This window comes from Betta splendens, chromosome 8 (assembly GCF_900634795.4).
Source record: "Betta splendens chromosome 8, fBetSpl5.4, whole genome shotgun sequence".
Classification (NCBI taxonomy): Eukaryota; Metazoa; Chordata; class Actinopteri; order Anabantiformes; family Osphronemidae; genus Betta; species Betta splendens.
The window spans coordinates 4,350,488-4,378,040 of NC_040888.2; the positions used below are offsets into that span (position 1 = coordinate 4,350,488).

The 27,553-nt window shown below is 50.7% G+C and overlaps 2 protein-coding genes across 6 annotated transcripts in view; both read left to right on the forward strand.

Moving 5' to 3' along the window:
- fam20ca (FAM20C golgi associated secretory pathway kinase a) overlaps window positions 1-17,398 on the forward strand; it is a 106,469-nt gene extending 89,071 nt beyond the window's left edge. For all 5 annotated transcript variants that reach the window (XM_055511025.1, XM_055511026.1, XM_055511024.1 and 2 more), the window contains 7 exons: window positions 13,277-13,369; window positions 14,693-14,808; window positions 14,983-15,163; window positions 15,247-15,356; window positions 15,442-15,523; window positions 15,687-15,746; window positions 15,930-17,398. In XM_055511025.1, coding sequence (XP_055367000.1) covers window positions 13,277-13,369; window positions 14,693-14,808; window positions 14,983-15,163; window positions 15,247-15,356; window positions 15,442-15,523; window positions 15,687-15,746; window positions 15,930-16,188 — 901 coding nt within the window. In that variant the 3' untranslated portion in view covers window positions 16,189-17,398. The remainder of the gene's footprint in view (window positions 1-13,276; window positions 13,370-14,692; window positions 14,809-14,982; window positions 15,164-15,246; window positions 15,357-15,441; window positions 15,524-15,686; window positions 15,747-15,929) is intronic.
- Window positions 17,399-21,332: 3,934 nt separating this feature from the next.
- LOC114860453 (retinoic acid-induced protein 1) overlaps window positions 21,333-27,553 on the forward strand; it is a 45,720-nt gene continuing 39,499 nt past the window's right edge. Inside the window, exon 1 of the mRNA XM_029159058.3 lies at window positions 21,333-21,517. The gene's annotated coding sequence lies outside the window, so the exon portion shown is untranslated. The remainder of the gene's footprint in view (window positions 21,518-27,553) is intronic.

Genomic DNA, 27,553 nt, shown 5'->3' on the forward strand with positions numbered 1-27,553 from the left:
CAGCGGTAATCAGGATATCTGTCGCCGTCAGGTACCAGGAAGCGAGATGCTGGGTATTTTTAGGCGCCTATTAGGCCGCTGTGGGCATTCAGGCGACGCTGCAGGGCAACATGCACAGACGGACAATGTGTGCACTTGGTGCAAAAAGCCTGCAAAGTGCTTGTTGCGCTGCATTCGGCTCCTGGCTCCAGGCGAGCTGTACTTTTAACAGCATCAGGGGAACGTTGTGGCTGAGCCGTCACCCGGTGTCAAACAGACTCCATGTGTTTTGACACAGAACACAGTTAATGAGAACCTTGGGAATACGGCTTGTTTAAAAGTGAAATTCAGTATCATACCTTGCTCTAGACTTAAACTGGGAGCTAAAGATTTCACTTGGATTAAAACTTGGAATAAAATGATTGGAATGAGCCTCAGCAATATGAGAATTCACGGGATAAGGATGATGAATCTATGTGTAATCTGAGCGTCATTGAAAAGCGACTAATGGCGTAAACTTGGCTGATTTCTTACAGCCAGTAGATACAAGTAAGCCAGTCTCTCTCCACTGCCGTCAGAAATTGTTTTGACAGTAATTACATGTCAGCTTCTAAATTATATGCTACAGATTTCTGCGGCGCTTTATTTAGCCCGTCATATCGTATTCAGTCCCCGTTCCCTCAGCGTCGCTATCATCTGTCTCCTGTGTTTACACGTATTATACAAACGGCTTCAGAGCGGAAAAGAGAAATAATGTAGAGGAGCAATCTTTGTTATAACTCGAGGTTCGCTGTTTGACGGCGCTGATGTCTTCCAGTTTTACTGGATGGTGGTGCATTCTGGGTACGGTAGTTTCGGGCGGTGTTGCGCCGCATTGTTTTTCCGAGTGTGTCCCATTGTGCAGCATCGGGGGGTGCTTCAAAGCGGCTTTGATGTCTCAGGCCTCTTTGAGCCCGATGCAAATCTTGCCCCTGACACGGGCCGGGCGATGGCGCCGGCTGACAGCCTGCCAGACGCCTCAACAAGATGTTTTCTCCGAGCCGGGAGGAAAGTTTTGGGGCTTCACTCTTCTCGGCCTGACTGCGCTCGATGGAAGGTGCTCATTTCGTCTCCCGAAATTCAATTTGGTTTTCGGTCACAACAGGCCAAACGTTTTCCTCCGGCTCCGCGTTCACGATCCCGGAATTCTATTTGATATGTCTTCCTGTGAATATACTTCTCGGCCTTGGATATTGTAATCATTTCTCAGAGGTCCGTCTGTGCAAAACTGCAGGCATCTGAACTAATCATTATGCACCGGCTGCAAAAACTATTTCATTTAGCCATGAAAATGAGCACAAAATAGAGTCAGTGTGAACTGATCTGACGTCAAGTGGTTGAGGCTGCAGAGGAAGGACTCGAATACATTGGGAGACAGATGAGCAGCGCTGATAGACCGGAGGCTGGAGGAGCAGTTCCCGCTGCCAACCTGTCAAGGAATGGGGTCTTCCAGCTGGAGCGGGCTTCCAGCCGGGTGCCGGGCCTGTGTGTCTGCCTGGCTCCGACCCCGGCGCCAGGACCGCGGCCGCGGCGTGTCCGCGGAGCCGTAATGTTCCTGTCGTGCTAATTGGATTTGTCAGACGGGGGATCGAGGTGCTGAGGGAGGAAGAAATCACCTGTCCGCGTTCCTGGACTTCTGTAGCGGCCATCGAGGGGCTGCTTTAAAGCCACGTCTCCGTCGGAGGCCGCGTCACAGCCAGCGCCGCAGCTGAGTTCTGGGCGGCTGTCCTCCATGGATCCTCTCTCTCGATGAGGAATTCTATTAAGACTGAAAGCGTCTGGCGTCCTCTGGAGGGAGAGCTTCCCCTTCCTCCGGCCATCGATCTAAATTATGAAAGACTGATGATTTATTATTGATTCGGGTAAAGTGCAGGCGCAAACTGAGCTTCTCATTAAGTGTGTTTGATGGCTTGTGGTTTTTCTGGCGCGTCCACCTTCAGCCTGTAACTGTTCCTTATGAATAAGAACTGGCATTTCCTCTTCTTCTTCTTCTTTTTTTTTTAGCCGCATAGACCCATATGTCTAGATCCCAATCTTATAAAGCCACGATTCAGATAACAAGCATCTGCTCAGCAGATGACAATAACATACTGATCCACAGACTGCGTTGCTTCACACAAGCGGTGACTAAATAAAAGAATGAAGCTCACTCCAGATTTTGTCGTCTTCAGGATGTTTGTTTGCAGCCAAACACCCGGCGCGTCTCACGTCTTGGACCGCTCGCGTCAAAACATCCGTACAACGCTTTCCCTCCAAATCCTCCTTATGAATTTATTATTGAATCTAATCTTTTTCACCATTGTATCCCAAAGGGAGAGTGAAGATCTTTATTGTTTTGGCTTCTTCGGCAGCCGCTGCTTTAACGCGGCTCCTCTGAAGAGCTTCCACGGGGGCCGTAGCGCCGCCGCCGGCGCTCGCGAGTTGGCCACAGTTGAGAGCGGCGCCCGAGCCCATGCTTGACTCCGTGCGCAGACACAGATGAAGCTGCTGCAGACAGCTGTGCGGCGCAGCTGCAGCTCACGCGTCGGCAGGCAGGCACGCTCAGGCTGCGGAGGGCGGCGCCGCTGCAGGGGTGACGCGGTTCGTGCACCCTCCGTCACCCAGGGCCGGTGCTGGAGAAGCTGCAGCTGCAGCCAGTCACTCGGAGCCAGGGGTTTATTACAGGGAAGGTGATGACAGGCGGCCCACACACACCGCACATCCGTCTGCGTTTAACACCTCCTAATGATTTTCCCCCGCGACGAGTCGAAAAGCCTGGAAACGCGAGCGGACTTTGAACTTTAAGTCTCTCCGCGTCCACATTAGCATCCTGGTGTCCGTCCCTGAACTTCTCTGAACGCTCTGACCTCAATCTCCCCATTGTGCAGCGCCGACGCTCTCAATGCCGGTGGCTTATGTAAACGCTCAGCCGGCAGCGGACGGAGCCGCGATGTTCGTCCGAGCTGCGCTCTGAAGTGTTGCATTTTAGTGCGTGAAGAGAAGGAACAACGTGGAAAAAGCAAAGAAGAAGACTTAAAATGTCCTTCTCTCACACGCGGAGCTGATGTCCAGGTGTCGGCAGCGTCTGCTCCACATACAGCTGTGCACTCGCTGCCTCCCTCCCTTTCCGCCGCTGATTAGTTTGGGCTTTAAGCTGCTTTAATGTGGCTGAGAAATGCTCCTCTTACACCCCCCCCCCCCCCCCCCCCCCCCCCCCCCCCCCCCCCCCCTCGGCTCTTTCCCTGTAATTCGGTCGATGAAAGACTTTTGCATTGTCCAACTTCAGCCTGGCAACACTTGTTGCGCCACTCTTTCCTCTGGCCGCGCTCACTGCTTTAAAGCCTTTGTGTTCCAGGCAGCGGCGTAAACGAGCTGCGTTGCAGCTTCACACGGTGGATTGTGGATGAGCCGCCGCTGCAAAAGCGTGGCGGTTTTGGATCCAGAAGTGTTTATTAGTGGGGAAGCAGGCATGGCTAACCGCGCTGCGAAGCGCTGACCTCTTGTAGACGAGCCGCTTCATTAGTGATCTGCTTCCAAGGTCATGTCGCCAGCTGCGGATCAAATCTCCCTCATAATCAGTGTTGCTGCCGTTGCTGAGGCCGTCGTGTTTAAACTGAAGTGTCACTTATTTGCTGGATGTAGTTTCTGCCTCTTATCTAATCATGTCATGCATTTTTGGGTGCAAATACACATGCGCCCTCCATTTGATGCCATCAGTTCTATTCAGGTTCCACTTTCTTCACGCCTGCCTGGTTTGTCTAGATCTCGGTTAAGTATCTATTCTGGACTCAGGAGGTCAGCGGCGCAGCATCTGGTGCCGAATGTGACTGTTTGCCATCAGATCTTCACAGACTCCAAACAAAGACGCTGAAACACTGAGAGCTTATTTTAGTCTCTCTCTCTCTCTCTCTCTCTCACACACACACACACACACACACACACACACACACACACACACACACACATCCTATGAATGTCTGAGTAAGCCGAGTCTCGACGGCCTGTTTCTCATCTCCATCCTCTCTCTTCCTGTGTCCGTCTCCTGTCCGTGCTCGTCCTCGGACTCGTTTGTGATTCGCTGAGCCCGCACTAATCCTCAGCTCGTCCCGTCCGCGCCGCTGTGTATTTTTAGATTCTCATACGAGTGTTTACGCACCCACAGTGTGGGATGGGATAGGTGAGAGCTCGGCGTACGCTAATTGTAATGTGATTGCTGAGTTGCTGGAGATGATGCTGTGAGTGCTTTGATTTGATTGTGTGGTTTTTGGTTTTGAGTGCAGTCAATGGCCACATTTATTCCATAAAGGATCTTCTCAAACACGATGTGCAAAATAACGCAGGTGTTTTATTCCGCTCACCTATTTTAATGTTTTACACATTCACCTTTTGAGCCCCAGGTCCAGGTTCAGGAAGCTGTTTCTATTTTATATATAGACCGTGTTAATTACAGTAATAAGCTTTTATCACCTCGCACGCTGCCGGTTTGCTGTTTTTCAGTCTTACAAACTGGAAGCATCTTTGAGCTTCCCATACAGTTAAAGTTGTATCAGTCATGCATAATATTTGGTGCATGCTACAAATGGATAAGGTTCATCTTGATTCAGCAGCGCCTTCATAACCAACTCCACCGACCACATCTGCACAATTAACATCTGCACAGCCCATAAACGTGGAGCAGTCGTCCTGAACCACGCTCAGGGACGGCCTCTTACCTTCTGCATGTGTGTTGCTGTTCCTGCCTGGTGGGTGTGGACCCGAGTGTGCGCGCTCCTCTGTGAATCATATTTTCCCAGTCGTGCACGCTCGCTTGCTGTGACCCTGTCTTTGTCGGTGCTGCGCGCGGTTTTGCTTTTCAGCCATGCAATCATATTATTATGGACCTAAAATACTGCATGGGGGAATTCCTGAGCTGGCCGCTAGGAATGTCGCTGCCGCATTTATCTGGTATGCCGTAAATTCATTTCGCTCCAGGAGGTGGATTCTAGACGTCCTGGATGCACGTTTACTTTAACGAGGGCGCGGAAGCCGATATTTTGTGTGATTACTTTAAATACCTGCTGTCTGTCGTAAACAAGCACTCCGGAGCACCGTGTTTAATTGAGGGGGAATTTCATGGGCTAATTGTCATAAGTGCTTGGGTGATTAAGGCTTTGTGTTTTAGGTTTAGCAGTAGACGTACTGTAACACCTTATAAATTAGCCAACAACTTGCTGTGCGATGTTCGTTTTCCTCAGGAGCCGAAGAGGAGATGACGCGTCTCTTTGTGCCATTAAGTCTGAAAATGACAGCACACAAGCCGCATTGTGTCGACTGGTGGCTTTTTAACTATAGGACCACACAGGCACTGCGCCCACCGTTACAACAGCCCAGTCATTAGGTAACGGCTGTTCCCAGGTAGATCCATCACGGGCCAGCTGACTTTTTCCCGGAGCCAGTGTGAATGAAACAACAGTTCTGCGACAGAGGGAGAGCTTTGTGCCGCCGTAGCTTGGGCCTTTTGTGCTAGCATGCACAGAGGTTAATACAGCCATTGTGGACCGGGCCTGTGCTTGTCTAAGCTTGTCCCACGCAAGGTGGCAATTAGGCTTGTGTATGACTTGGCTCTGTTCGACGGAGGCCGGCAGAGGAGGAGGAGAATGCAGTCATTGTCTACCAATTAAACCAGAGGAGAGTTCTCCCCGGCTTTGCCCATTGTCAGGGCAGGATGTGGGAGGGCGGGGTTAGCAAGGTCTGGTATCACTGGGCCGGGGAGGCAGCAACCCGATCCTGGACCCTGTCTAAATCACAGCCTCCCTCCCGTGAACTCTTGCTGCTTTTTGTGGCGGTGATGCAAACAGAGGAGCTTCTGTGCTGGAGGAACAGCAGTGCCGCTTCTGCTGCGAAGCCGCCTCACGCAGCGGGAGGAGGCCGCGAGGACGCCCTCATTCCCCTCTCATCTCTTCCATTCACCCAAAGTGTAACAGCAATTTTAGTCAAACAATTTTTAACTAAGCTGCCACCTCAGCACGAAGTTAAAAGGCGTCCTGGTTGGAGAGCGGTTTCATTCTGTTACATATTATACAACACGCACGGTTCAGTGAGCAGCCGTTTATTTACGAGTACTCGTCTGTGAACGCTGACTCCTTCCTTCAGCAGTTTCATGAATAAAGATGCAGCAGGCTGCAGTAGGATGAGCGCGTCTCACGGTACAGCAGCATTAGTGGATATGATCAGTGTTGTAACATATCTTTAACACGATCTCAGATACTGTTTGAGCATAAAATGGCCAATTTGAGGTCCGCTCGTGTTGCAGTGTGAAGCCTCCTCCTCATTCCTTTCGCAAACAGAGTTAATTTAACTGTGTTTATCTTCAAATGCGCTGGACTCGCTCCACGCGTCTCCGTTCTTACACAAGAATAAATTTGAACCCTTCAGACTGTTTTTGCAGCGGTTTTACCACTTCCCCCTTCACCGCCGTCACCCACTCACGACCACAATGACATCTCTCAGCCACCACTTAGCCCCTGATAGATGGTTTCTATTTAAGAAACTGCATCTGACCACAAACCACTGAGCACAACAAGACTGTTGACAGGTCTAAATAGAAAAGTTCAGCTGTGGGAGAAACGAAGCAAAACCGTTTTCTGGAAAGACTCTTTTGATTGCTTTCTTTGTATCGAAGTATCGAAGGTTGGAGCCGTATGAAGTTCGGTTTCACACTGTGGCGTGTGCAATCTATTTTGACGCGTTGAGGAAAAGCGCCGTTGAAAATAACCGACAGCTCGCTAAAATTGAGCCGTTCGCTGTCCGCGCCGAGCGCAGCGATGGATGAACTGCGGGAGCTGGAAACGGACCGGCTGCTGCAGCTGCTGCGGAGCATCGCAGATAATTAACACGTTCATTAGGGAGCTAAGCCAAAGCGAGCGCAGCTACTGTTATGTCATCATTAGGGGAAACGCTACCTGGTCTTTCAAGGGACTCCTAAATGCAAGGTTCCTCAGCAGCTGTGAGCTGCTGTGCACACGTTTGCATAAATGGTTTTAAAAATGACTGTTTTTCCCTCCGAGGAGATTTATCGTAGCCTAAAGCATAATTATCACATCAACATCCACTTTGAGGAGCTTCCAAACTGTAGGAAACTGTCCAGGAGGTTTAAATTTAGAACAGGTCATCATTCATCCTCCGTGTTCCAGATCTCAGGGCAATAATTAACGGGAGTGGGAGAATTCCTGACTGTGGTAAGAGCGTTCCTGAAATCCTTTTCCTTCCAAAGTAAGGAACTATTTTTCGCTGACCCGGCAGTTTTTTTGTAGGTTACAGATAAGCTCAGACAAGGATTTCTCGTCAGCTTCTGCTCACACGTCTTGCTGAAAAACCACTGACTCCAGTGGTTTTACTTCCTATAAAGACAGAAACAGGAGCCTGATTAAAGAGATACAGTTACCGAAAGGTGGTTTGTGTTTGTTAATATTCTGTCCCTGTGAGATCAGGACTCGTGAACTCATTGACCCTCGCTGACTTTGTTCACCTTTGGTTCCACCAGAGGTGTTTTTACTTCTTCCAAACACGTTCTGCTGTTTTTGGAGCTCTGGTCTCTTCCCGCGTACTCCTCCCTCCCTTCCTTTTTCACCCCTACAGTTTCTGGAGCTGTGAAGGATGGAGACAACTGGTTGAGTTTATTTGGAGGAATTTCCTGCTGGAACAGATTGTAGGAGAAGTGGGCTTGTCTATCTGAGCATATTTATGCCTCCCATCAAGATGTTGTGGTGCGGTGGAGGGAAAACAACCCTCCGCTGTATTTTTGAGATTCCAAGTGGATCTTTTTTTATACATCATTTCATGGTGGCTTGTCTGCCATGGACAGACAGAGCTGTCAGTCGTAGACAGTTAGGACAGGTGTTTAGTGTTAGGAATTATTCACAATCCAACATTATGTAAAAAGAAAGCAAACCGTCATTGGTCCAAACATCCTCAAACAGGTGCATGTAGTCACTGCTGACCTGAGAATAACCTTGATGTTTGTGCATGTTCACGTTCTGTCATGAGTTGTGCACCTCGAGAAGGATTTCACCAGACGTGTGTATTAAAAATGGTTAATCCGCTCTCGATGGGTATGTAAATATGACGAAGTGTGGATCTGTGCACACAAAGATTTATCCAGCACTCGAGGATAAACCCATGCGCATGTTGTTTGTCGCCGGCGATGCGATGGTGTGGGAGAAAGCAAGACAAAAAGAATGGTAACCATGAGCTTAAAGACCTGTCCCATCCTTCAAGTACACGAGAATATACAGTTTAATCCCTTTAGTGACAGACACACTTACAGCACACAGGAAAACAGCAGCGTTCCATTATATGAGGTGATTGCATAATGTTGCCTCACTCCATTCATTCATTTCTTTTGAGTCTTGAATTGAATTTGATTGAATCTACAGTATCTTAAATGCATTATTGGTTTAACTGCATGTCAGCAGATTTCCAAATTCTGTTCTATTTAATAATTTAATAATGAAAACTGTCAAATGTATGTGGTGAAAGAAATGTTAGTAAAAAGTATAGTATGTGATCTAAAACACATTTTTCACTGCATACTGTACTTTGAAACCTTTTTGAAAGAAACCTGTGTCATAATATGTGATAGGAGTGGGATTTAAACCCAGGACTCTGAATGCAAAGCACAGCAGGCCCACGCCTGAACCACACACACTAGTTTTTGCCAACAGTGGCTTGACTGCTAAAAGTGCCACAGAGTTAAGTAACAGTTCATAACGTGATAAATATGGAGAGGGAAACAATGTGGGGTTTGAACCTGTGATTGTGAAGGGCAACTCCTAACCATTGAGCCACTAGAGCCACTGTGTATTCTTACCAAAATATCACTATATTATATGAAAAGAAGAAAATGTCATAATATAGTGTGAAATCTGCATGCTTTAGTATTATAGTATGCGTAGTACATGATAGTATGTGGTGAAAATAATACAGTACGTATCTTGTCAAAAACATGCCTTAGTGTCATAGGTGGTGAAAAAACTGTTGTTCACACCACGTTTAGTCCTGTATATTTTGAAAAATGTCTTGTAGTATTTCATCTTAATGATTTCTCTAATAAAACAGGAACTCTATTGCAATTGTTACTTTAATATACTTAATACATTTAATATAGGTCATTATTATCTTTTGCCTTATTATTCAGACTGTAATTTGCATAAAGCAAAATGATACAACACAGAAGAATATTTACATTTTTACTACTGCAGTGACTAAAACAATCTGCTTTTATTGCGGTTGAAAGTCCTTTTGATGCCAAGCTGTTAACGTCTGACTCTTCTGAGTGAAAGAAACGCAGCAGAGAAGAGGATGAGACATCAAACGTTCAGTCTATTGATACCAGCGCGCTGCCGTTTGGTAGCACTTGTTATTGAAAGCCACTGGTGGATACGTTGATCAAGGAGCGCGCGCAGCACTTGAGCACAGAAAGGCCCCGATGAGGCTCTGTGCCCATGAACGCGCCGCCATTCTAATAAGATTTTCACTTTGTTCCGTTTTTTCCGAGCGCGGCCTCCACTCGGGGGAGCCGTTAAGATGATTGCAGGGGAGCGATCCCGCAAGCCCAGAAACAATTCTGCAGCCTCGCATCAGGTCTTCACAGTGATTTCAGGCCTTTAAAGGCAGGGCTCTGCGCTGCAGCCGCCCAGGGGAGCGCGGCGGACTGTGTCACGCCAGTCAATTAAGGCCGAGCAAGAAGTAATAATTAAAAAAAGAAGAGGCTCGCGGCCGCCTTAGAAATAGCTGGAACCGCACTCAGGTGCAGCCTGAATAGCTGCAGCGTGGAGCATTACAGTACGTGACCAGGCAGACTTTGTGTACGTGCATAATCTGAAGCCGATCACCTGCTTTTGTGCAGTGATACAGTGTTTTGTGTGTTCCTGTAGCGTGTAAACTATAAAGACTGAGGGTAGTTAGAGTGCAGCAGAGCTTTGCAGCGCCCTAAGCCACGGCCTGATCTCTGACATATACAGACAGGGACTCCCAGCCATCTGGCGAGATGAGACACTTGGATAGACACATTCTCTTTCTCCCTCTGACTCTCAGTCGTGACTCAAGCTCTCACACACACACACACACACACACACACACACACACACACACACACACACACACACGCACAGATACAATTTACACGGTTCTGAGGGTTTCTGTCATCTATCTCAAGGGCTGCCAGAAAGCTCTGGTGGTCACAGATAGTGAATGACCTAGCCCAGAGCTACGCAGCTCTCATCAAAGCTGTACATTCAGACTCCACATTCAAGGCCCCGGCGTGCGCTGGCAGCTTTCATTATGAACAGGGGGTCAGACAACAAGGAGGGACTGAGGGAACTGGAGGTAATTGGGAAATGAGCAATAAGTGATGAAATATGAAGGAAATAAGGAGAGTCCGGTCATGGAGGTTACACCGACGTTATTGCTGCTTGTTACATACTGTAGCTACTGTACACGTCTGCACAAGAAGGATTTACAGTGACGGTATTAGTAGCATTCAGCTCCTGTGTTCCACTAATACTACAGGAGATATAAACTGTAAGACAGTGAGAGACAAATACATTTCTGTTGAACTGCTTAGACATAAAGGTCTCAATTAGTCCCATTAGGGCGACTGTAGAGTTGTGCTTCCAGTCTAATTGTGTATCGATTTGGACGCAAACCTACGTCTCTGTGGACGACGGCCAGGAGAGGGGACTTCCTGCTCCTCCGCCGGTCCAGCGTGAGCTTGTCCGTTCGGCCGACGCTCCGCCCGAGAATATGACAGGAGCCATATTTGACGTTTCAATGCTCACACACAGTCAGAGGTAACAGAAGGAAGCAGTGACGAAACCCTTTAATGGACTTGTTATTCTTGCAGGCTGTTACTGGAACATTACTGCTCCCATGAACAATCAGTCGACACACACTGTATCCACACCTCTGATGACTTCACGCAGCTGAGGGCGGATCACAGATAATCACCCGCCGTCCTCGTAGTAATCCCACTCTCTCTCCCAGCTTCGGCGTCTCTAAGAACTTTAAAATGAAAGCCCTGACATCCATCAGTAAGTCAAGTCTTCTTCCCGGAGTCCTTATGATAATATCGCCCCACCACTTCCCACACATGCAGATGACTCGCCTTCCTCTCCTGGCAGCGTCTCTCGCTGCATGGTGAAAATAGCTGAGGCCAGACCACAGCTTGTGTAACGCTGATTTGAAATTCAATCCAGACAGCTACCTTGGGGCCCTGGGCCCATTCTCAGATCCCTTTTCAATACAGATGTGGGGGGGGGGGAACTACATGCGTGGAGGAAAATAAGGATACGACAGTCAGAAATACTGCCGGAGCTGTATGTTCACAGCGCTCATCGCTGGCAGAGGAGCCCCTTCTGACACGAATCATGGGCTGAAGAGCTTCCATCTCCCCATCTTTCATCCAGTCACTCATCCTTCCACCTGTCTGTCACCTTGAGGGGTGTTGAGTTGGCTACAAGCTGCTATTCAGGGCCTGAATACATCACACTAATCACTGGTGTTTCTCCCAAACCCGCAAATAAAAGACAAAAGACAGACAGTGAGTGGAGGAAAGTGGGACACACTTAAAATGCGGTTGAGGAGGAAAAAAAACAACTTGAAGGTGATCGACAACGTGAGGAATTGCAGACGGGAAGCGCACGTGAACGGACACAGAGGAGAATGAGGTGGAGGAAGTGAAGGGGAAGCTGCCGGACGCTTGATAATTGGTGTTAAGTGGGGTCAGGCTGGCGAGAGGGAATTTCGCATGGCTGCACGGTAACAGAACTGGTAAAAGCAGGTTAGCAAAGGCAGGATTCGGTTGTTCTCAGTCTGTTTTCATCCCCTTTGCGTCCGTGTGGTGAAGCTGATTTCTAGGAACCGTCACCTGGATGCTTATTGTAATTCTTTGCAGTCATGTGACTCCTCGAAGGCGTCGCTGCTCCACTTCATCATGCAGTTTGTTTCAATGCATTTGGACAAACTGGTCCCGTCAGAGGGCGGAGACAAAGAACCCGTCAGTGAAATCTGTGGCGATTACTGAAAGATGAGACGTCTGCTTTGTTCCCTCCCCGTCTGCCTTTTCTTACTCTGTATGTATCATTATCAGCAGCTCATTTCATTACAGTAACAGGTCAGTGGGGCTAAACATGAGATTGTCCCTTTGTGTGGCGGTTCATCAGCTTGATTGTGTTTCTGCTGCCCCCTGTCTGTCACCAACAGGTATCATCACCACAGCTGTGTGTGTGTGTGTGTGTGTGTGTGTGTGTGTGTGTGTGTGTGTGTGTGTGTGTGTGTGTGTGTGTGTGTGTGTGTCCAGAGACTGGGCCACAGCTGTTGCGGCGTTCGCCTCCTCCCTCTCTTACTCTTTGCTGTAACATAAACCGCAGAGTCAGCGCTAACAGAGTCCACGCAGACTCAGTATCAGCGCATCTCACACAGATGCGTCTGATGTTCAGACAGTAAACGAGTCGCACCCTCCTTCACCCACACTGGCTTTGTGTGATCGAGGTGTGATTCTTACAGCATGCGTGTGTATTTGTAATGGGGCGCTTCCTGACAGGATATTACATTTTACATGTGGTTACCATGGCTACCAAAGTTTCTCTGGGAAATAAAAATATTTAATATATTTCATCAAAAAATCCCCCTCAAAAAATCTTTTTCACATCTCCCTATTCAAACCAGCATCTTGGACCTGCTGACCTTTTCTCTGCTGGTGGATTAACTGGTGATTGGAGGGTCAGCTTTTAGAGCCCCTGCTGCCTTTGATTCCCTCCCTCTTCATCCGTGCACCGTTCCTCCTCCCTGTGGGTGGGAGGGAAGCGATTCATGGGTAAAAGGCGCTCCCACGTGTAACATGTAAATCGATGGAAGTGCAGACGAGTTTGACCCCCCCAGAATCTCATCCAGCAGCCGCGTGGACGGGCTCTGGTCTCATGCGTCAGCTCCTGTCCTAGAAAGAGACGCTGAGATGGGTTTCTCCCCGCAGGAAAACCAAATCTGGCTGGAGCAGAAGTGTCTCAAATCAAACGGAGGCATATCGTTTCCAGCGTTCTCATCGCGGAGACACTTTTCATTACGGCTGGATATGAATATGCCGCACGCGGGCGTGGAGGGGCTTTCCAATTATCCTTATTGCTGTAGTTCCTCCTGCTGCTCTTATCTAAAGCCATAAATTTAAATGTATGTCTACAAAGATATCCTATTAAAAAGACAAAGACACTCACACTGACGTGTTTTTCCCTGGACTGTGTTTCAGGCAGACGCGGGAGCAGGAAACCCCCCCGGACTTCTTCTACTTCTCTGACTTCGAGAGGCACAATGCTGAGATCGCCGCCTTTCACCTGGACAGGTGAGCTCGTGTTCCTCCGTTCCCCCGCGGCGCGTCCTCAGCTCCTACTGCGCGGTCTGCTCCGCGAAGAGTGACGGCCTTAACCCCATTAGGAACCTGCCATAATGGACTTAAGCTGTGAAAATTTGAATGGGATTAAGCACACAGGGGATTAGATAACACACAGAGAGCAGGGATCATCTCCTCTTGCTTCTGAGTATATTGATTTCCAAATAACCCCTTTACTCTGAGGACAAGGGGGGAAACAGTCGAGCACTCAAAAGAGTGACACTTTGGGACTGTAGGGGGTGATAAATGGACTAGGGGTCATCTTAAGGTCTGTTGAGGGGATTGTAATTCACACTCGCTTACAAACACACATTCACTCCCTGCTCGCTGGAGCCAAAGGCCAGAAAAACGAGCCAAACACCGGTGTTACCAGCAGGACGCGGCTTCGGAGCAGGGGACGCTGCCGTGTCACCTTTAAGGATTAGTTTGTGTTTGGGCTGCACGCTTCACACAGAGCTGCCTTTGATTTATGGCGCAGCCCCCGTGTGATATAGTCCTAGGTTTATTAATTCCTGCAGGACGAGGACTGGGGGTGGGAGGAGGCTTCGCTCTGTTTAAACTGTAATTTACTTTCTCATTCTAGGCAGTTTTGCTGAACAGTACTATAATATCCCAAAGAATTAACATCACTGTCTAGAAATTACGTCTAAATCAGCTATTCGTTCATACTGTACCATCTGCTGTGAACTTCTTGTGACTCGGGGGGGGTGTAATAAGCAGCCAGCTCACAAATAGATGCTTAAGTGCGCCAAGACACACAAGCGCACGCAGACACAGGTGGCCCTTTGTCACCGGGGTCCAACATGACAGTGCAGTTTGCAGCCCCTGAATGCCGTCTCTGTGGGCTAAGGTTACGCCAACGTCTGTGTGTCCGCGCGCTCCCAGGAGGCTTAGTTCTAGTCTCCAGCCATCGGGGTCATTTGGACAGAAAACATTCAGTGAGACAGACCAAACAGGGGCTGAATGGGTGTCGTGTTGCCACGGAGGGGGGGTAGGAAAAAAGAGGAGAAGGCGGCCGAGAGCAGGAGGAATGAACCCGTTAGCATCTGGATAAAAGCAAAGGGGCGAAGGCGCTCACAGCTAACATAACATATGAATCTGTCCTGTCTGCTGAAGCCACACGGATCCAGTTCTGCACAGACAGGTTTGACGGGAAATCACTTTTTTGTGCCGTTTGAACGTTTCCTGGCGTTTTTAATGTGTTTCAGCTCGTCAGTGCTTGTGGATTCATTGCAGGTAATGGGCTCTACCTCTGTGTGCGTTCCTCCCCTGCAGGATCCTGGACTTCCGGAGGGTCCCCCCGGTGGCGGGACGCCTCGTCAACATGACGAGGGAGATCAGAGATGTGACACGCGACAAGAAGCTGTGGAGGACCTTCTTCATCTCTCCAGGTACTAACTACCAGCCTCTGCAGCCCGACACCATGATGACTGGATTAGTCACATGCTGATCTGGAAAACAGCAGCATTCTGACGTGTATGATGAAGGTCATTACCACAAGCCGCCACATGGTGGCACTGCAGGCCTGATGCTCAAACTGCCGCCCGCTTGTGATTGATTCCCAGCCAATAACGTGTGCTTCTACGGGGAGTGCTCCTACTACTGCTCCACCGAGCACGCTCTGTGCGGGAAGCCGGACCAGATCGAAGGCTCGCTCGCCGCGTTCCTGCCGGATCTCAACCTGGCCAAGCGCAAGACCTGGAGGAACCCGTGGCGGCGCTCCTACCACAAACGCAAGAAAGCCGAGTAAGACAGCGCCGCATCCGGGCCGAACCGCTGACCTTCCACCGGTGCGTGACGAACTCAAACTGTGGGGCTGTTGTTCTCAGGTGGGAGGTGGATCCAGATTACTGTGACGAGGTGAAGCAGACGCCTCCGTATGATCGCGGCACTCGACTGCTGGATGTCATGGACATGACCATCTTTGATTTTCTAATGGGTTAGAGTGAAACAGAAACACAGATTTACCAATTACCTACAGTGTTGATACCTGACATAATGTTTTCTCGCCATTTTGTTTAAAGGGAACATGGATCGTCATCATTATGAAACGTTTGAGAAGTTTGGAAACGACACCTTCATTATTCACCTTGACAACGGACGAGGGTAAAGAGCTCTGACACCTTCCAAACCGACTCAGTAGCTAGTGACGTTTGGAATGGATGCCTGTTATTAACCTTTAACTAAACCCGTATCACATACAGGCGAAGCAGATGGTAGGAACATGTCTTGTTGGTTTGCGGTTCATGTTTTGGTGGTTCTCCTCCAGGTTCGGCAAACACTCCCATGATGAGCTGTCCATCCTGGTGCCTCTCAGCCAGTGCTGCAGGTCAGATGCGTTGTCTTGGTCTTTACTGCAGACATACTGCTTCATTGTCCTGTCCTGAGTGTCTTGAATGTGTCCATTAAAACCTCAGGAATGAAGCATGCTTCCTGTTTCCTTTATTAAATCTCCTGTTCTTTCAATAACACATCCTCATTAATCGATCTACGTTTTGTGCCTTGTTTCCAGGGTGAAGAAATCGACTTATGTGCGTCTCCAGCTTCTGGCCAAGGAGGAGTACCAGCTGAGCTCCCTGATGGAGGAGTCGCTGCTGCGTGACAGACTGTCCCCCATCCTCATCCATCCTCACCTCCAGGCAATGGACCGCAGGCTCCGGCTGGTTCTGCAAGTTCTGGCCGGCTGCATAGAGAAGGACGGCTATGTTAATGTCGTGGAGGAGGATTTAGCCGGGGACACGTCCACCCACAGGAGCCCAGGCCACAGGTAGTGAGGGCGAGAGAGACACGGAGCCGCAGTGACCCGTGGCCCTTCACTGACGGGACTGGACCCAAAACCAGCTGAAGCTGAATTCAATGAATTCCAAGACTTGCCATCATTGCCTCTATGTGTGTTTATATAAACAAAACCGTCCACAGACACAAGGAAAGACTGAACAAACACGGAGACGTTACGTTCTTCGATTCAGATACACTTTTGTTTTATCAGGTGCGTAACACATCTGGAACCACTGCTGTGTTCTTTAATATGGAGGGCATCACTTTATTGTTTTATTAAATTAGTGCATAGGAAAATGAGAATCTACACTGACTGGTCAGTATGTGGTCACAAAATAAGCTTTATGAGTTAATGTATGATAATGTATGAGAAGGTTAAGAAAGTGTGTTTGAGGACCCTGTTCCCTCTGTAAAACATGCTGACAGGCGTTCACCCTCGCACTGACAGAGGGAGAGATGACACTACATCTGAACAGCAGCAAGCGTATTCCACACCGTCGTTGAAGCAGGACGTTCACTTTGCCTTACTCCAGTTTTGTATCATGTTTGTACTTTCACATCCACACAGCACAGGCAGTACACCCCGACACCCGAAATCACTACTTTCCAAGCCGGAAACACTCTGTGGACCACACTGATGCTGGTTAAAGCCCATTCAACGATCAGTCCAAGGCATCGTCATTGCGTTCTGCAGAACGGAGACGTTTACTTGTATCTGCTACGATTCGCACAAAGCCAAATGTTACTTCTACTTCATTTTATGACCAAATTACAATTGATGTCGCTTCCTTTAGAATTTACCCACTAATTAAATTGTCATGACTGAAGTGGAGCCAGTGCAATGGGAGTTTGGTCCTGGGAGTCCTGTGTACTGGCTGACCCAGTACCTGTGCAATGACACAAACGCAGTACTTGAATGTGGGGTTGGCTGTGGACAGGATGGAAGCTAAAAGCAGCGTGAAGCCTGGAAGCTGGACTGGAGTCCGCTCGGGGGTGATCAAGGGGATAAAACGCCTCGTCCCACCGGAGGGACGACCTCTGGCGCTGTTCTTTGATTTTCATATTCTCTGTGTAAATACCTATAAATACTTTCAAGACCTAACAAGCTGCACTGCACAGTGGTTTGCTTCTGTTTTCTGCTTTTGCATTGTTACTGTGAAGATCTGTTTATCGAAGTGTGCAATAAAAACGAGTAAGGAGAAATCAGGAGTTCGCCATCCTTAATAATAAAAAACTACATCCACTGGGCTCAAGGCTTAAGGCTTCCACTAGAAGCCGTAGAGTGACTGAACACGACGGCGAACGTCACGCAATAACTTCCATGGCGCTGTCCGTGGTGCTGAATGCGGCCATGACGTTGTATTTGATAGCGAAAATCAACACCGAGGCGCTGTCCGCGGTACTGAAAGGAATCCACGGCGCTGACGGAAGTGGTTGCGTGCACAGTGCTGAGAATCACATCAGATCATCCTGGTCGTTTACGGGTTTATTCGTAGACAAACTATAATTAGATTCTCGTCATTTTACCAAATACAAATATTCTTGTTTTTGCAAGGACGGAGCGCGTGTCCTGTACCAGGGGCATGAACGACTGGCGGAAAGACACTAGGTGGCGCTCGAGCCTCGGTTTTCTGCAAGAGGCCCACGTTTATGTCACAGGCATGACGCGACTTGTCCTCAATTAAGGTTACGGCGAGTGAAGTGTAGCCTACTTTGTGCTTTGGGCCACGAGCTGAATTTGTTTCAGGCAACAGTTGGACTCGTTTTCGCGGCGTTTATTTATACGGATTCACGCAGAGGCTACAAATAAAACAGCTTAAAACAGACCTGTGAGAAGAGCGTAATTAGAAAATAGGCCAGTTAATGTTTACCGGGTTTGCTGCACTTCACATCAGTGCCCACGAGGCCGCGCACTAGTTTTGTGCAAAACATGCATCATTGCCTGTTTTGACGACACGTGACCCTAAACTATTGGGCTAAATCCTGAACAGGTTCACATAATTCGCAAAACAATATGTTGAATATGAATTATCATTTTTTCTCCCGGCCCATTATTCATAACATTTTTGTCACCTTAAACCCCAAGTGATGCTACTTCATCCAAATTGCCTGAAACAACATTCCAAGTGGGATCAGCCTGGACACGGTTGGATCCCACTGAGCCCTGGCGCTGTTTACCCTCCGCGCTGGACCACCCGTTCTCTCACCTCATTCAGAGCCACCCTCTCCTGCCTAGTAACAGTCTCCAACACCACTGTCCTCCCGTCTCTATGGTAACAGAGGGCATTGATCCAGGTAGGCCTGTGTGTGGTCAGGTCCTCCGCGACCCTGACCCTTTCAACCCCCACGCCCCGTCTCTGCTGCGCCATTAGTGAACTTGAATTATGGCGCGGGTGTTTAAACTTAGACACAACGCTTATAGCTTATAATAGGCGAAGAATACAGATTATTGAAATTTAATAACTTACTAAGGAAAATACTTATATTACTAAATAATATTACATCTACACAGGTCCTGGTCTACACGCATCCGAGCGCATGCGGAGCTGAGAAGAGAGGAGGTTTCGAACGCTTCTTTAGAGGCGGTCTCTTTTAACCCCCTGTCCACCTCGATTGATGTCAGCGCGCCAGGCGAAATCACGCTTCACTTAGATCCGCATCGATTAAAACAAATGAATCCCGGGGAGGATCGCTCACCGAGAGCATTTTGGCGCACGGGCGCCGGCGAGTGGACGCGCAACGCGGCTCGGTGCATCTGGTGATCTCCAAACTGTTGAGCACCGATCAACACCCGCTTTGGAAGAGAATGACTAATGTGATTTTAGAGCAGCTGTTTCCAACGCGTCGCGGAACAGAGTGAAGGCCGACGTGTCTGAGAGAAACATTTCCGTGCCTTTCATCTTGGGCCTGAAGAGTTTGATTATTTTTGCAGCGCGTCACTGAGAATTTTAAAAGCGCTGCGCATTCTTGTGTCTGGGGTGCGACGAATTGTCCCTCCCTGAGAATCCGGGCCTTGTTTTTTCAGTCGGCTGAGCATCACCGTGGTAATGAGCGCACTAGCAGGAGCACGCTCCGAGTCTGAACTCATGAATTATTAAAAGACAACTATTTCGCGGTCGCAGCTAAAATTAGATATAGCCTTATGTTGGCTATAATTAGAAAGCAGATGGAAAACGTTAATTTATTACATGGCATTGACGGGTTTGACATTTACAGGTGAGACTACCGTGTGTGTGTGTGTGTGTGTGTGTGTGTGTGTGTGTGTGTGTGTGTGTGTGTGTGTGTGTGTGTGTGGCCAGGCGACAGAGACAAAACTCCCCGTCTGTCGTCAAGGTCAGACGGAGGCGCATCCTCCTGCGTCAAGAGCACCGCGAGAAATTAAACTCGAAATCAATTGCCCTTGAACCGTCGCCCGCCCGCGCGCGCGTGCTCGCGCGCACTGTCCGACGCGTGCCTGGACGCATTTGTTTATGGAAATGACGAGGGCAAAACCAGACGAGGGGCGGCGTGGCGTGCTATTCCTCGCATCTGCCCGTCCTGGCGCGTGCGTAACCGGCTGCCACGAGCGATCACGGGCCACCGGTGTGACGTTTCACAGCGCGCGGGGAGGAGAAGCAGGCGCCGTCTGCAAACTCCTCTCGGTTGCGCAGGTGAAATTCAGACTGACCGACGGAGGCTGCGCTCGGGCGGCTCGCCGCTTTCGCGACGGAGCGGAGTGAAACCACCGAAGAGAGAAGGAGACGCTAATTATTGACGCGCGCCTGAGCAGACTGCAAGCAGCCCCTCATCTGTCACTCAACAGGAGGAGGGGGGGGGGGGAGGGAAGGACGGAGAGGGGGAGTCGCCCCCCCCCCTCCCTCGCTCCTTATTTTCATTCATGGCACAATCAGTGACACACGCACACGCATATCTCCCCCACGCAGTGGCTGGCACAGTCCATCAGCATCAAAGGACCGCACTGGCGCTTACACAAACACGCGCACGCACCTTCACAGAGGGACAAACACACTTTGTTCCCTTTTCCTTTTGTTATCTAATTTTCTCATAAACACGCCGCACACTCCTCATCTTTTTCTATCGCTTTCCTTCACACTGGGATTTATGTCATCTCACACGCGGCAGATAATAAGAAGCAGAGACAAACACGTCCAAGTCATATGAGGGATGCGAAAAACAAACACAGACACGAGCGACTGCACAATGAAAATTGCGTGTTAAATTCTCTCCTCTTCCCTTTTGCGCGCGCGAACGAACGAACACACACACACAGACACACACACACACACACACACACACACACACACACACACACACACACACACACACACACACACACACACACACACACACACACACAGTTGCAGCTTCCTCTCGCCACCCACTCAGAAGAACTGAGAAAGGGAAGGGGGCAAAAGAGAGAGCGCAAACCTGAGACCGAGAGGGGGCTTTGAAGCTGCCGCTTGCGCTCTCTCTCGCTCTCTCTCTCTCTCTTCTCTCTCCCTCCTGCCGGGTGCTTCCGGGTGCATGAGAGAGAGAGAGAGAGAGAGAGAGAGAGAGAAGAGCAGGTGGTCCCACAGCTCAACCACTCCTCTCCTCCCTCCCATCAGTACATCAGTAATCATCCTCTGTCTCTCTTTCTCACCCCAGCTCTCTCCAGCCCTCGCACACACACACACACACACACACACACACACACACACACACACACACACACACACACACACACACACACACACACACACACACACACACACACACACACACACACACACTTACGTGTAGCTGTTGTCGGACAGGCTGCTTGATTCTCCAGGACGGCACCCCAACACTCCCTTCTTTACCTCCCTCCCCAGCCGCCCCCCTCTCCCCCCCAAGCTAATTCCATTATACATTCCCGACTGGAAGGAAGAGGGGCTGTCTTCTAATTGCTTTCTTATCCCCCTGAGTCCCCCTCACTCACTCTCTCCTCCTCCTCCCTCTTTTCTCCCCGCCATCACCAACATCCTCACGCCCCCCCCCCCCCCCCTTCCTTTCAGCCCGCCCCTCGCCCTACGTGCACTCAACATGGCAGCAGACAAGCAGAGGAGGGAGGGGAGCTAGAGAGCAGGGGGGGGAGAGAGAGAGAGAGAGAGAGAGAGAGAGAGCGGCAGGCTGCCGCTATCAGGGAATACTGGTGCCATTTTCAGCATCGCAGTGTTAAAGGATTGAGCCTCGCCGCTGTACGCTCGGCCCAGCTCAGCTCACCTCGGCTCCGAACAGCTGAACAAGCGGGGGAGTGGAGGGACAACGCACGGAGGAGAGAGCAGCTGACTCCTAACACAGGTACCACGCGTTCCCCGGTCGTTCGCGTCCCCTCAGAGCGGACAGAGAGGAGATGGAGAGTGAGCGCAGGGAGGAATGTCAGAGGGGGCGTGTGTGTGTTCGTCCGTGTGCGTGCGTGCGTGCGTGCGTGCGTGGCGGATAGAGGACAGAGTTCCTCATGGGACTGCGTTCTATTTTCATTTGGTGGAGAGGAACACCGAGCTCCCACACACAGGAAACATAAACACGCACGCTCCCATCGCCACGCACCTGCCTCGAAGCCCGCTTCCCCGCAGCATCTGTCCAAACACCGGGCCCTGACCGAGCGCAAATCCTGCTCGTCCCTGTGAAAACACGCCAAACACGCGGGGCCGCAAGTTTTCTGTTCCTTCGCAGTTTGTTTTGCTTCTCTGGCCGCGCTCGGCGTCCTGAGCCCCGGGATGTGTTGCGTCGATGCTATAACGGGACGCTGTGTCAGAGCGGGGATGTGTCATAGCATGTTGTTTACTCTGCGCGCGCGTGTTTTGCTGCGCGCACAGGAACACGCGACAAAGTCCGACTCTGCCCCCTGCGTGTTCGTGATGAATCATTTCGCTTGTTATCGCACATCGTATGTTGCTCGTGTGTTACTGGGCTGCAGACCGTTTCCTGTACACCACGTTTATTTATATTATTCATAGAAACGCTTTGCTTGATATTTGCCAGTCAGCAATACACGCCACGCTTCATGGACGTTTGCTGTGCGACAATGTGCGCGCGTGCGTCCAGTGTCCTGCTTAGAGCAGCTTTACGACCGTGTGCCTTTAAACGATGCGCTGAGACTGCAGTGTCACCACTGAATGAAGCCGATGCTGCCGACAGCTTTGCGCCCTGTGGAGAGAGAGCGAGAGAGAGAGAGCGAGAGAGAGAGAGAGAGAGAGAGAAAGAGAGAGAGAGAGGTGTGACGGAGAGAGAGAGGGAGAGTAATAACGCAAGAGGGAGGTGGAGACAGACAGCAATATGTGTTTGTGGGCGTGCGCTCGCGTGCGTGCGCGTGCGTGTGTTTGTTTGTGTGCATGCGTGGAGGAGAGGGAAAGAGAGCGCAACAGGGAGGAGGGGTAACGGCAGAGATAACGCAGAGAGGGTGTAGCGAGGTGTCAGGGACAGAAAACAGAGGTGAGATAGAGAACAGCAGAGGTGTGTGTGTGTGTGTGTGTGTGTGTGTGTGTGTGTGTGTGTGTGTGTGTGTGTGTGTGTGTGTGTGTGTGTGTGTGTGTGTGTGTGTGTGTGTGTGTAGCCAGCGTAAGAATGGGAAAATGATTGAATGGGAACGGGGAAACGATCACAAGAGAAGGGAGGTAAATATATATGAATGGAGGATGAGGGGGTGATCGCCTATAGCAACGCAGCGACACGTCTGCCGTCAGCGGCTGCACAGACACACAACTTCTGGAGCCGCGTGCTCTTTGTTTGCATGAGAAGCCTGGAAGTGCAACAACAATCTCCACTGGAGTACAAAAATATCTACAGTATATATATAAACCTGTGCTCCAGCAGACGCGATGCTGTCAGCTGACAGTGGAGTCATGTGTATACGTCAACTGTGTCTGCGCCGCCTTTTGTTGTTGTGTGTATCTCAGTGTATGTGTGTGTAAAGGCAGCGTTTCTGCAGTCAGAAGAAACAGATAAGACAAGAGCCGGCCCACTGGCTTGGCAAAACACTGCACGGCGGCGTACCTCGAATACACAATCGCCACGACGGGGACGGGCGGCTGGCGCACACACACACACACACACACACACACACACACACACACACACACACACACACACACACACACACACACACACACACACACACACACACACACTCTGGTCTGCATGCCTTTTCCCCTGACTTTTTCTCCTTCACACACACACACACACACACACACACACACACACACACACACACACACACACACACACACACACACACACACATAGAGCCTAACAGCGAGTTTCCTGCATGATGCAACACAATGAAAGGAACCTGATTATCATGGAGATTGGGCGGCGTGTGGCGAGCATGTGTGTGTGTGTGCGTGTGTATGTGTGTGTGTGTGCGTGTGTGTGTTGGATGGTCAGTAAAGGGCATATTGAAATTGGCAACTCATTGCTGTGGTGAAATGAAAGGTGAGCGCTGCTCGCGGTGCCTTTCTCCCCTCTCCCGCTGTGTCTTCAAAACAGACGCAAGAAGCCGAGGCGACAGAATAGGAGGATAAAGCAGACGGAGGAGCAACACAACAGATTAAAGGCAGATAATAAGAAAAGAGGCCGAGCCAAACTCATTGTTAGAGACTTAACACATCAACTGCTCTTCCTCTCGTCATCTCTCTTTTAATCTTCGCCTCTTCCTCGATCTGTCCCTTTGTTTACACTCGATCACAGCACTGATTCGCTCCGGCCCCGTTTTTAACTAGCCGTCGCACCTCCCGCCCGCGCCCGCGCGTCACCGAGTGCGTGCGCGTGTTTACGAGCGCCGCGCTATAAGCCCCAAGTGCCCACCTAATTGCCCTGGAGGCTCATGGTTATTTACTGTGGGGGGTTATTAGGCCGACAGAGAGCGAGAGAGACGCGCGGAGAGAGAGAATGTTTGTCCCTCATTAAAGAGAAGTGGCACGAACGCAAGCGGGGCTGCAGGTAGCGGCCGGACCGCAGCGGCGTCATTAAAGGCAAGCAGGCGCACACACACACGCGCGCACACGCAGCGTTAGCCGCTAATGAATGTGGACGCTGCTGTGACTCACGGCGCCGTCTCCACTCGCTCTGAATGACATTCCACGCTTCTTTTTTTCATAAAGAGCAGCAAGTTTTGCGCGGTATCATTACAGTCGAGGCTTTTGTTGATCATCCTTCCTCGTCAAAAGCCGCCAAGGTTTGCTGCGTGCTCTCCGCCGGCGTGTGTGTGTGTGTGTGTGTGTGTGTGTACGAAAACTGGCTGCTAGGGCCCGAATGAGTCGACACGAGGGGACCTGTGGCTTCTGAGGCCCCTGAACACATGGAGGTAATATAGACTCGATGGCACGATGTCCGGACCGAAGCCCAGTTCAAACGCAAACCGAGGAGATTCTTCTGCAGTGTCTTGATTCTGCACCCCTCTCATATATGCGTGCACGTACATAATTCAGCAGCGCACAAACAGACACAGGCAAATTTCCAGGAGCTCAGCTTGAATGCAGCACTGAAGGGCAGCGACCGGTTCAGTAGCACGGCCGCTAACCTGGATCTGATTACCAGCAGAGGGTGTGTGTGTGTGTGTGTGTGTGTGTGCGTGTTTGTGTGTGTGTGCGTGTTTGTGTGTGTGTGCGTGTTTGTGTGTGTGTGTGTGTGTGTCTGTGTGTGTGTGCGCGCGTGTGTGTCTGTGTGTGTGTGCGCGTGTGTGTGTGTGTGTGGCCTGACGCGTTCCCCCTCGGTGAGAGCATCAGAGGAGGAGGGACGGGCGGAGAGGAAGAGCGAGGGGTTACTGCAGGGAAAGGAAGACAGAGGGTGATGAGAGGGGGAGAGAGAGGGAGGAAGCTCATCTGTATGCTGGTTACTGTGCGCCGCTTGTTTGATCTGGAGGGACTACTTAGTGCTGGATGGCGGAATGCTGCAGAGTGGGGAAGGCGAAAAATGAGGCTTCTGCGTGCGCGCGTGTGTAATTAGGTGAGAGGTGTCGGGTGCAGCACTTTGCTCATTAAAAGGACCTGGCTGCCGTCCAGCTCTGTGCAGTTCATCAACCATCCTCCGTCTCCTCTTCCCCATCGCTTCCTTCCCCATTCGTCCGCTTTTTAATTTCCTCCCTCTCTTCTCGCCCGCACGGCGCTCCTCCGTCCCCTCTTCCCTCCGCTCCGCACGCGCTTCTGCTCCAAATCCCGGCGTCACCGCAACACACACACACACACACACACACACACACACACACACACACACACACACACACACACACACACACACACACACATGTTCCCGCGCTGTCAGGCGGCGCGGGTCATCTTTCATCGCCGATGAGCATTTGATCACACAAACACGCCGCGCTGGTGAAAGATCAGTAATGAACTCATTTGCATATCTGTACTAATAGGTACGTGCGTGTGTGTGCGTCTCAAGGCGCACAGGCTTCAGATGTGACTGTGGGTGGATGTTTTGTTGTGTAACGTCTTTTTCAAATAGACCTGTTGGACAAATATCTATCCAGCAGAGCTGCATATATGTATTTGTGCATGATCGGGGCTTTTACCCAGCATCAGCAAGGAGACAAGTGATTTTCGGGCCCACGTGCTTCACTATTAACTTGCACTCCTCCTTTTGCAAGCATACGGAAAATGATATGTGCTTATTAAAATTTTTTGCATGAGTGCAAAGTGTGCAATCGCGGAGCAGAGTTTGATCTGCCTGCGCAGCTTTTCAGCACCGTAACAGGCGAGCGAGGCCGTAATTCCAGTTAGCGTGCGCTTTAAGAGAGTTGAGCGTGTGTGTGTGTGTGTGTGTGTGTGTGTGTGTGCATCCAGCTAAATGAGCATCATTCTAAGCGGAGGCCGTCCTGCTGCTGTTTAGCTTTCTGCCTGAGAGGAAGAGACCGGAAGAACAGGAGCAAAAATAAATTAGGCGAGGGGAGAAGAAAGATTTCAGTGGGGAGGAGGATGAAAATGTGACTGGAAGGAGTAAAAAATGAAGCGCAGAGAGGCAGATGGGGAAAATGAGAGGAGGCAGAGGGAAAGACTGATGCCAAGGCAGGGATCGTGGGGGGAAGGAAGGCAGATCACACAGCAATACAATCAAATGAACGGAATTAAGGAACAGGTAAAAGTCATAAATAGAGAGCACGTTTTCTGGATGTGTGTGAACAGAAAAGTGGAAATAACAGCCAATTGTCAGGAACGGCACCGGAACCAGAATCTGTCACCAGAACGTCTCCTGTGTTCTGATCACACAGCAACAACAGCACTTTGAAAAGTTTTCTACCCACCTACCCTCCTCCTGCACCTTCACACAGCTGCTGGAGTTACATAACGCCGAGGGAAAACGCTGAGAAAAACGCCGGATCAAAGGGAGGCGGCGGCGCGCACGCGGGAGCCGACAGGGAGAAACGGTGCGGGTGCGTCGTAAGCCGTGACGCACGGTGGTCTGAGGGAAAAAAGAAGCAGCCAAGGCAAAGGTGGGAGACACAAGGACCCCGCGACTCCCCCGGTGAGCCGTTACGTGAGAGAGAAAGGGGCGTGGCCACGCTACGTCACCCCGTGCCTATGTGCACACGTGAGGACGCTGGCGTGGGCGGGCGCCGTCAGCGCGTGTTTGGCTGGAGGAGAGGAGCGTCCCCCGGGAGGCCACTTAAGGCTCGACCGCCCGCCTCTCCGCCGGAGGGATTTCATTCTCCTCCACGTAGCGAGCCAACGTGCGCGCGAACGCAGCCTCGCACTTTAAAGCGCTCGTTTTCACGCCCGACTGAGGCGCTGAGTGCGTCCGTCCGGTGGTCAGGTCAAAGGTCAGCTGGCCGCCCACCTCAGCTCCCGTCCTGGAATGGACGAGTTTGCGGAGAAAAGCCCTCCACGTGCCCCGGGTTCGGCGCTGTTGCTAGGGCGCGTGTGCCCGTCTTCCCGCGCGCACGCGCGCGCAAACGTCGGTGCGCGTAGGTTTCGCTCGGCTGCCTCCGTGCTACGGACACGCGGCGAGCTCTCCGCCGGCGAATTAGCGCCCATAGCAACGAAAGCCGCGCGGCCAGCCCGCGGAGGGCGCGAGCGCCGCTCAGAGCGTGCCGCGGGTCTGACGCCAAACCCGGACGCGGCGGGCACGCGGGCACGCTGGCGGGCGCAAACAATGGGGCGTTGCCGGGGCAACGGGGTGTGCTGGCATGTGGAGGGAAGGCAGAGTCTCAGGCAGCGTTCAGCGGGTGTGTGACGTTCCTTCACTTTGCTTTCCCACTGTTTCTTTTCCTCCATCGCTATTTTCGTCTGCCGCTCCGTATCTCTCCGCCCTTCATCCCTTCTTCTTCTCTCTCCCTTTGCTATCCTTCTCTTATCTCCCTCTCCCTCTCTGTTTGTCTTCCTCCTCTCCCTC